Source organism: Narcine bancroftii, chromosome 2 (genome assembly GCF_036971445.1).
Source record: "Narcine bancroftii isolate sNarBan1 chromosome 2, sNarBan1.hap1, whole genome shotgun sequence".
Taxonomy (NCBI): domain Eukaryota; kingdom Metazoa; phylum Chordata; class Chondrichthyes; order Torpediniformes; family Narcinidae; genus Narcine; species Narcine bancroftii.
This window is the reverse complement of record NC_091470.1, coordinates 142,854,584-142,864,872: the sequence shown is the minus strand read 5'-3', so window position 1 is coordinate 142,864,872 and position 10,289 is coordinate 142,854,584. Positions and strand designations below refer to the sequence as shown.

The 10,289-nt window shown below is 40.0% G+C and overlaps 1 protein-coding gene across 1 annotated transcript in view; it reads right to left on the bottom strand.

The window, feature by feature from the left end:
* Positions 1–274: 274 nt before the first annotated feature.
* The window catches only part of LOC138754295 (ATP-dependent RNA helicase DDX19A-like), a 35,117-nt gene continuing 25,102 nt past the window's right edge, over positions 275–10,289 (bottom strand). Inside the window, exons 8-12 of the mRNA XM_069918338.1 lie at positions 6,986–7,163; positions 6,155–6,392; positions 5,767–5,929; positions 3,996–4,187; positions 275–2,563 (exon numbers count right to left, since the gene is read on the bottom strand). Of these exons, the coding sequence (XP_069774439.1) occupies positions 2,502–2,563; positions 3,996–4,187; positions 5,767–5,929; positions 6,155–6,392; positions 6,986–7,163 (833 nt within the window). The 3' untranslated portion in view covers positions 275–2,501. The remainder of the gene's footprint in view (positions 2,564–3,995; positions 4,188–5,766; positions 5,930–6,154; positions 6,393–6,985; positions 7,164–10,289) is intronic.

Genomic DNA, 10,289 nt, shown 5'->3' with positions numbered 1-10,289 from the left:
GGAGGCTTTTGAACCTCCATATTACCCCTACCTATAACCCTACTCCAAGATCTGTCTGCATTATTGAAACAGCATATTCTTTTGCGGTCTCAACTAAACATTTATCTATGATTTCTCTTTTGGTGCATGGTTGTTACCATTTTATATATCTGTACAGCTGCCACAAGAATTTCATTGCAACTATCATAAAGACATACTACCTTTCCCAGAAATTTCGAACAGATAGTTATTCAGAAATAAATGACTATTAATATAAAACAAAAAAGCAAAACAGTTGCTATACTTGTTCTTTATTCCAATTAGTTCACAAGAATAATATGGAAACCAGAAGCAGCTTTAGCCATCTCCATTGTCAGAGCTGCAAAACAATCTATTACAATTTGTAAAATTATAATCATTTTCAACCTCAATTTATCCATGAAACTCATTCATGTCTGCAGTTTAAATATTTTGAATAACAATCCAATTCAAATAAAAATGCACTGTGTACAAATGCATACACCTCCAGTACAAAATTACAGTATTTGGAAAGCTGCACACCCAATCTAAAGTCAAGCTTTTATACATGTGGAGAGGGCATTTTGTTAAATTCTCCTAAAATTTTAGGTACAACCTCAAATTATTTTAAATTTTTACTTGGTAAAAGTTTTAATTTATTTCTGCGTTTGAACAGAATTTCACAGCCAATAATGTTCCATAAGATTGTATTTTTTTTTAAAATAGTTTCATCACTGCTCTCCCCATTTCCAGCAAACAGATCGGAAACAGTCCTAGTGAAGGCAGTGATTGTTAAGTGGTTCCCATTCACTGCAGAGCCGCGAGTCATAAATTGGAAACTACTTGTGAATATAAGCGGCAAGACCTTCATCAGCTAGCCACATATTGCAAATAATTGACTGCTGAACCACAATACCCTTTTTGATTTTAATTACTAGGTCAAGGTAATTGTTCCTTAACATTCCAACAGAGCCACCTTGGAGCAGCTACTAGCTGTGCGCATCAGCCAGAGCGTATGAAGGTTCAGGATGGGACCAGCACAATAGATGTCCAATTGCCAGATTTCAAGTAGAAAAATAAAAATATGCACTTCCCAATTCATGTTTAAAAGATCCAAGAAATGTACTAGCAAACTGATTTAAAAATTGTTGCTGTGAACACACATGCATCTGATTAGACAGACAACATCCATAAAATGGATAATCTTGTATGAAGGGCAACAATGGCAGGAATCTATTATTGTCACATCTGTTCTAAATTTCACCGATTTTTCAGCTGCCTCTCGTACAGTAGCATACAGTGCATGGCAAGTATAGTCTCACAAGTCAATCGTTAGATCACATGAGCATAAAATGGAGAATTATCATTGGTAACATTTTGGGTACAGGTCTACAAAAGCTATATTCAGCTAAAAACTTGTAACAGTTCCTGGCTTATATTCTACACTAGTTTAAGTTATACACCCGAGAGCTGACTACGATGCATTTAATTTCTGCAGATATTTAACTTGTCCAAGTTGAAATTCCAAGCCATTATATAGAACATTTATTCAGTGTAGCTATTCAAAGAAAAAAAACTCAAAATCCAGCAACTCATTTTACATGCAGCTCCAGATGATTTACTCAAATAGCAGCTTTATTCATATTTATGTTCAATTAGAAATTACTTCTACCTAGCAACACTGCTTCCTACCAATGTCTGTACATTTTGGATCAAGATCAAATACCTGGGTCATACAAAAACTACATTTTCTATAACAATTATGAAAGTTGCTGTATTAAATAATTATTAATGTACTGGGGGTAGCTGATACTGGGATTTACTATTGCTGTTGAGCAAATTATTTGAGAGGAGTTAGAGACGATGTCAGAGTAGGCTGAGTATCTCAGTGTGCAGTGTCACTAGATGCCTTTGAGTCCAGAAGGAAACTAGTTGTGATTAAACTGAAATAAATCACAATTAGTAAACCCAAAGATACCTACCTCAACTACCATAGTTAGTAAGAAAAAAAATTACACCCTGAATGCTAAATAATGGTGCCATTAAATGTGTTTAAAGTAACATACCTGCTTTCAATTTCATTAACACTTCACTTCCAAGCAGAATTAAATCTATTTTTGTAACTCACCATATTAAAAATGAATAGTATCTAAATTGAAAGAGTCACATTTACATTTTTCACTTTCTTCTGTTGTTTGGCATTTCAAATATTCTTTTTAAGGCTAACTAAGACAAACCATATAAAGCATGTTGAATGTTTTTATGTAAACATTTTCCTGGTAATTTTATTATTCACTCCTTTGAAGGAAAAATACAACATTTTACAGTCCCAATGCAAATTCTGAAATGAGGTAAAGTGAATATAATTTGATTTTGTCAGTTTATTCTCTAAATAGACTACAGAATAAACCAAACCAATTTCCAAGTCCAAAAGTCCACTTGCATCTGGGCAGTAAATGTTGACACAGGGGTGAAGGGCGCCAAAGTGTTCAACCTAATGTACTTCAGTTTGTGATCTTCTCAATCTCATCAAGGTCATCTGTATCAAGCTTCTCAATTTTCTTGTCTGGAAGACAATCATAGAACAGTTTCACAAATTTTTTGGGCCATCGTGTCCACACAAGTTAATGTCAATTCTGATCAAGCTAACAATATGCCATTGTTGAAAAGTTTTACAATTACAGACCAAGGAGTGAACCAATTCATTGCTGAATGATTTAGTATTAATCTTGAGTTGATGAGTTAAGGCAGGATGTGCCACAAACTCAACTGTTGATTATCCTCAAGCGACATCTATTTTAAAAGGTTATGATTCGAGAACCACTTGAAAGGCAATGTTCTCTGGATTCTGCTTATCTTCCAATTACAACTATTAACCATATAACCATTTACGGAGCGGAAACAGGCCGTTGGCCTTTCGAGTCCACACCGGTTCACTGATTTTGTGCGCCCTCTTCAGGCATTGGTCCCGGTAGATCTTTATTTAATCACAACTTTTTTTTCCTCCAACCCAAAAACAGGTGGAATCTAGGGTTGAATGCATAGTTTTTTTTAGTCAATCCAGATTATGGGAGTAGCGCACATTCTTTTTGCAAGGTAAGTCAAATTTGCCTCCTAAACCACTTCACCAGATTTTATTTTCACCACGTGCAAGGCAAGGGCCTTTGGTCACCTTTAAGGGCAAAACTGCCTTCAATCCCTTTGCTGGACTCAACCGGTCCTTGCTGTCAGTTTGTTAATGACCCCAACATTTTTCCTGCTATTTTCAAAAGCATACAAACATCTCTTTGGTGAGGTGAAAGGATATTTATTTGAATGGTCCAATCAAAATTAAAAACTTTATGGCAAGATGAAGCATTGGAGCTTCAGTGCACCAGGGCCAACTCATAACACAAGCCATTCTTCAACCAAGGAAGAGCAGAAAATGAATGCCACCAGCACTCAGCCCTTGCAAAACTACAACATCATGGAGAAAAGCACCCTTCACAGGCAACCATGGAACTTACCTCAGTCACTGCTACTTTAACACCACTATTTATTTGAATTAAAATCCCAGACCATATGCTATTGAGGACAATAATCCCTGGGGATTGGGTTTCTTTCTCAAATACACAAACTATGCAGAAAGTTTGTCCATTAAATACATATAAAAATGGGTGTCAGACAGTAAACCCCAACAATAAGAACTTCTTAAATGATAATACCCATCTTTAAGGAGAAGATGCTTGTGCAGTCTTTGACAATCAACTCTCTGCCCCTTTCTCATTGAAGGCGCCAATTTGGACAAGGGAAGAACAGCTTTCATGATTAATGCACATCTGAAAACTTTACAGTTAACACCTAAATAGTTAAAACAACACAAATTTATAGTATATGCTTAATCCAGAAATTGTTCAGTTGACACAAAAGCGAATTTATGCCTCCCATCATAATTTACATTCCCATCATAACATCTTGAGATTTTACTAAAGAAGTTAAACTTGGATGAGGTGACATACTGAAGTGGTCCTGGATTCGGTTCAGGATGTTCATGCTGTATTTACTGTCCACCATGTTGATGGCCAAGCCACGTTTGCCAAAACGCCCAGTTCGTCCAATCCTGTGAAGGTACGTCTCGCAGTCTGGAATCCCATCCTTATCCACCGGAAGATCGAAGTTTATCACAACAGAAACTTGTTCAACATCAATACCTGATGTAAAACAAGGAAGATCACAACATTTTACCCATTTTGTCATTGCAGATTACAAAATTACACACCGATATTTGGCCAAGAAAGCCTAGAGACCCAAGGAAATTTGGCATGTCACCTGCACCTCTAACAACTTCTCCAGGTGCAGGACTCGAAGTGTTCTGTCACGATGCATCACTGCATGGTATGGGCACTGCTCCACCCTACTGCAGGAAACTGCAGAGGGTTATTGATGCAGCCAAGCTCTCTCCTCTATCAACTCCATCTCCACTTTCCGCTGCCTTGGAAAAGCAGCCAATACATTCAAAAAATGAATCCGAACCCAGCCACACTATCCTCACCCCCCGCCTGTCAGGAAGATGATTCAGGAGTGTGAGATCACGCATCACCAGATTCAAGGAAATCTCTTTTCTGTTCTTGTTAGACGTGAATAAACCTCAAAATTTCCTTTGTTCCGTAACAACGATCTTTCTGTAACTCTGCACCTCTGTACTGTTTTATTTGCTGTAGTATGTTGGGATATCTATCTGGATTGCACGCAAAACAGGGCAGCATGGTTTGTGTAGCAGTTAGCGCAAAGCTGTTACTGCACCAGCGACCAGGGTTCAATTCCTGCACTGTCTGTAAGGAGTTTGTATGCTCCCTCTGTATCTGTGGGGATTTCCTCCCACCCTTTAAAATGGGGTTGTAGGTCAATTGGGTGTAATTGGGCAGCACAAGCTCGAGGGTCGGAAGGGCCTGGTTCCATGCTGTATGTCTAAATTAAATAAAATTAAAAATTATCACGGGAACTTGGAACACGTGACAATAAACTTGAACAAGGATTTTATTAAAATGATGGCAGCAGTAGAGGGGAAACAAAACCAAACTTTTACTTTGGGTTCACACAGAAGCTTTTACACAGAGAGACCTCCTGGTGTATCGGGAGAGTGCAGGAAGCAGTCTCTCCACGTTTAAAGTTAGCCATAACGATAATGGAACTTGTCACCTGCTGAGGAGATTGACAGGTTTAAGGAGTAGTGTCAGGGGGCGCACAAATAGCCTGCTTCCCAAAAGCAGGTTGTCTATTTAAATGCAAAACACAATCTGCGGAGGAACTTAGTGGATCTAGCATCGAGATTGGGAGAAAATGAATGGTCAATGTTTCAGGCTAGAACCCTTGATGGAAATATCGACTATTTTTCTTCTACTGATGTTGCTCGAGTTACCCAGTTCCACCAGCAGATTGGTTTCGCTCTAGGTTCCAGAATCGACAGCCTCCTGTTCATTCATATATTAAGGTCTCATCCTTTCATACAACCACCTGCAGATTCAAAAGCTGCAGCCAAATCAAAGCTTCAGCATCTTTGGGATAAAAGTCACTTCACGGCGCTGCTCGCGGGCGAAGACCAGTGGCGCTTTCTCGCTGGGCTCAGGATTGGATATCCTCAGGCAATGGACTGGACCCTCCTTGTGACCCGCATCACAATCATCCTGGCCTGACTGGAAGCTAACTCTATCAACAAACAGTACGGCCATGGACTGGATATCCCCAACGAAGTCCCATCCAGGCCTGTTTGAGCAGCAGCTCACGTGTTACCTCTTGCACAAACGTTAGTTGTAACCAGGACTTTCTCTTTGCCATCCCGGAAACGCTGGATCACAGCAGCTCGTTGTTCTACCATCATCTCTCCACTCAGCAGTGCTACCTGATGACCTTCTTTAGACAATTCTGCGGCTAGCCAGCCAGCTGTCCTGCGTGTCTACAAGTGAAGCAACGGATTAAATAGAGATGCTTTCCATAGGGCTCAAGAAAAACTTAAATCAGACACTCACTATCCATTACAAAGATACATTAAAATGTCTGTAATTAAAATGCATCTACATGGATAAAGTTTTCAGTGCTTGGTTACTCAATGAGAGCAAAAAGTGGCCAAGATACTGGTACCTCCACTGATAACCAGGTATTGGTGCTAAAGATTACTCACATGACAAAAGATCATGGCCTGTGCAATGGTTATTGCTCCATAGATATTACACAGTGCGTGGTACTTCTCTTCCTTGCTGTTACACAAGACATAATATTGTTTAATTGTATCCAGGGTTTCTTCCTCTCGCTTCAAGCCAATAATGTTCGCTTCGGTAACAACTTTCTTGGCAAATTTCAATACAGTCTCTTCAAAAGTCGCTGAGAACAGCAGCATCTGACAGTTTTGAGGCAGCATCCTGGAAATCAAAAGGAGGAATTATTGATCCAGCTGAATTCATTACTTGTACGTTTGCTTCTGTCCATAAGCAACACATTTATCCTTTTTCCAGGCTTCACATACCTCAGTGATCAAGGAAATTGAAACCTCAATAGAAAAGTCAGTAGAGCAATTTAAAATCCAAATTTATTTGTAATAATTCTACTACATTATCTAAATCACTCTCTACTCCCATTCAGAAAGACTGTGTATACTGCCACAATAAGTAGGGATTTAGGAATGGAGACAAGGCTGCTAAGGCAGTGTGGATAAGAACCGGAAGTCCAGGAAAACTGATAACCCCGTGCTCTGGAACCCTTGGTTTATTTTCCAGATTATTGGATGTTATTCCCTTAATACCAAATTCAATTCTAATTTTTAAAAAAAAAGATGTATTCTAAACAAATGTTACAATTTCAAGTGAACCCAGTACGTTTTAAAGGAGCACAGGAAACATTACGTGGCGAGCCACATGCCAAATTATTGAACATTACTACAACTTCCCCCTTAATCTTGTGATCCTTAATTTGCTGGAATACGAGGAGGATATTCTGTAATAATCACTTCACCTACTTCTGAATTCGAATACTCTGGTCTTGGTGTCCTTGAGTAGCAATCATAACATCAGCTTCATCCAGGACAAAGACTTTAATTTTCTTGGTCTCTATGAATTTCAGCTTTGCGCACCAGTCCATGACTGTCCCAGGTGTTCCAATAACTATTTGTTCTGAAATCTTCTGGCCTTTCTCAACTGAAAACAAAACCTATTTTCAATTACAGACTGCAATGCACGCAGATTAACAATGCAACAATCATTTCAATTATTATCCATATACAGACAGTAGTGGATTTTAGAATCTCAGGGTTGTATGTGATGTTATGTATGTACTCTGAAAATAAATCTTAACTCTTAAAGGAGAATATATAATAAAAAAAATACAATCAGATATCAGCAACTTCCAAACATGAAAAGAATTGTGGCTACTTCCTCAATTTTAAAATCTCAATCTTGTCAAACTTATTCCAAGAAATGTAAATAGCTTTTATTTTTTGCTGGACGTGATGTTAATGAGTTTATTGTCCTGCCGGGCTGCATCATTGCATCGGAGGCCAGTACGGAGAGTGATTAAATCTCTGAGATGATCACTGAGGTCCCCCTTCCCTCTATCAATGATATCTACAGGGAGCAGTGGTGAAAAAGGGATTAAAGATTGATCAAGGACCCTTACCATCCAGCTTGCAGTATCTTTGAGATTACTACCTTAGAGTTACAGAACCAGGACTGCCAGGCCTGGAAACAGCTTCTTCCCGTAGGCAGTGAGACTGCAGAACAATCCTAGAAACACGCAAATTATTTTTATATACATTCATTTTGGATCACTACTTTTGTGTGTAGGTGTGCTGTCTGTGTGTGTCTGCGCTATGGTCTGGAGATGTGCTATTTCATTGGGTTGTATATGTACAATCAGATCATAATAAACAAACCTTTTTCTCTTCTGCTCTTCCACTATAATCACTCATGACCTCTTGCCTGGTGGCCTATGGTCTTCCCCCTACCTTCTTTTCTATTCATGCACCTGCTTGCTTTTTCCTCATACCTTGACAATGGGTTCAGGCCCCAAATACTGGTTATACATTGTAGAGTGGATTGTGTAGGGTCATGTGACCTCTGTCTGGAACCCAGTTGGAAGTCGCATCACCTGTCAATCAAGGTTGGACTCTACCCACCCATTAGTGCACACCTGACCATTTGCCCCCTGATTAACTGGGCTGGACCCTGCAGCTTAAAGCACTAGAAATTCCAGTACGTGGAGTAGCTCTTCCTCTTTTACTCTTTGGTCCTGAGATGAACCCTGCTCCACTCAGGTGGTGAACTGTTGGCAGATTGGGGCTGTAAGATAGCACTGGAGCTGTGCCCAGGTTTAGACCAGGATTGGCAGGTAGCATACTTTGGTTATACAGTTCCTAGTATCGGTAGTGTTAAGTCCAATGCGATGGATTATAGTGTTCTGTGATTGAAAGTACTAGTGTGTGTATTCCCTGTTGCGATCCCCTTACGTGTGTTTTAATAAAGATCATTCCTGTGTTCAGCCTGTGTCCAGACTCGTTGCTCTTTGAACCATAGGAACATAGGAAGTAGGAACAGGAATAGGCCAAAAACAGCCCATCGAGCCTGCTCCGCCATTCAATACGATCATGGCTGATCTAATTTATGACCTAACTCCACCTACCTGCCTTCTCCCCATATCCCCTAATTCTTCTATCATGTAAAAATTTATCTAACCGAATTTTAAATATGTTTAATGAGGCAGCCTCAACCACTTCCCTGGTTAGAGAATTCCAAACATTCACTACTCTCTGGGAAAAACTATTTTTCCTCATCTCTGTCCTAAATCTACTCCTCCGAATCTTGAGACTGTGTCCTCTCGTTTTAGTTTCCCCAGCCAGCTCAAAAAACCTTCCTACATCTATCCTATCCATACCCTTCATAATCCTATATGTTTCTATAAGATCTCCTCTCATTCTTCTGAACTCGAGCAAATACAATCCTAGATGATTTAATCTTTCATCATAAGTCAACCCCTTCATCCCAGGGATCAACCTAGTAAACCTCCCCTGGACCGTCTTCCTCAAATGTGGAGACCAGAACTGGACACAGTACTCCAGGTGCGGTCTCACCAGTACCTTATACAGTTGCAACATTACCTCCCTACTCCTGAATTCAATTCCTCTAGCGATGAAGGCCAACATTCCATTTGCCTTCTTAATAACCTGCTGTACCTGCAACCTAACTTTTTGCGATTCTTGCACAAGCACTCCCAAGTCCCTCTGCACAATAGCATGCTGTAGTTTTTCACCCTTTAAATAATATTCAGCTCTTTTATTTTTCTTGCCAAAGTGGATAACCTCACACTTACTAACATTGTACTCCATCTGCCAGACCTTTGCCCACTCATCCAGCTTAACTATATCCCTCTGCAGACTCTCCACATCCTCATTACAATTTGCTCTTCCACTCAATTTGGTGTCATCCGCAAACTTGGCTACACCACATTTTGTCCCCTCCTCCAAGTCATCAATGTAAATAATGAACAGTTGTGGGTCTAACACTGACCCCTGCGGCACCCCACTTACCACTCTCTGCCAACCTGAAAAACTCTCATTTATCCCGACTCTCTGCCTCCCGTCAGACAACCAATTTTCAATCCAGGCCAATATACTTCCCCGGACTCCACTTTACTGTAACTTACTGAGAAGTCTCTTGTGCGGCACCTTATCAAACACTTTCTGGAAATCCAAATATACAACATCAACCTGTTCCCCTCTATCCACCGCACCCATTATATCCTCAAAGAATCCTAACAAGTTTGTCAAACAAGATCTTCCCTTTCTAAAACCATGCTGCGTCTGCCTGATTGAACCCTTACGTTCCAAAAGTTTCACTATTTCATCTTTAATGACGGCTTCAAGCATTTTTCCAACCACAGGCGTCAAGCTAATTGGCCGATAATTTCCAGTATTCTGCCTACATCCCTTCTTAAAAAGTGGCGTGACATTTGCTGTCTTCCAGTCTGCCGGGACCTGCCCAGAATCCAAGGAATTTTGGTATATGACCACCAATACATCAACTATAACTTCTGCCATTTCCTTCAGAACCCTTGGATGCATATCATCAGGACCAGGTGATTTGTCTGGCTTTAGTCCCATTAGTTTCTCCATCACTACTTCCTTTGTAACAACTATTTTATCAAGGCCCTCCCCAACATTCGCATCCTTAACTCCGCACTTGGGCATGCTGGACATGTCTTCCACCGTGAAGACTGACACAAAATATTTGTTTAATGCCTCGGCCATTTCCTCATTTTTTGCTACCAGT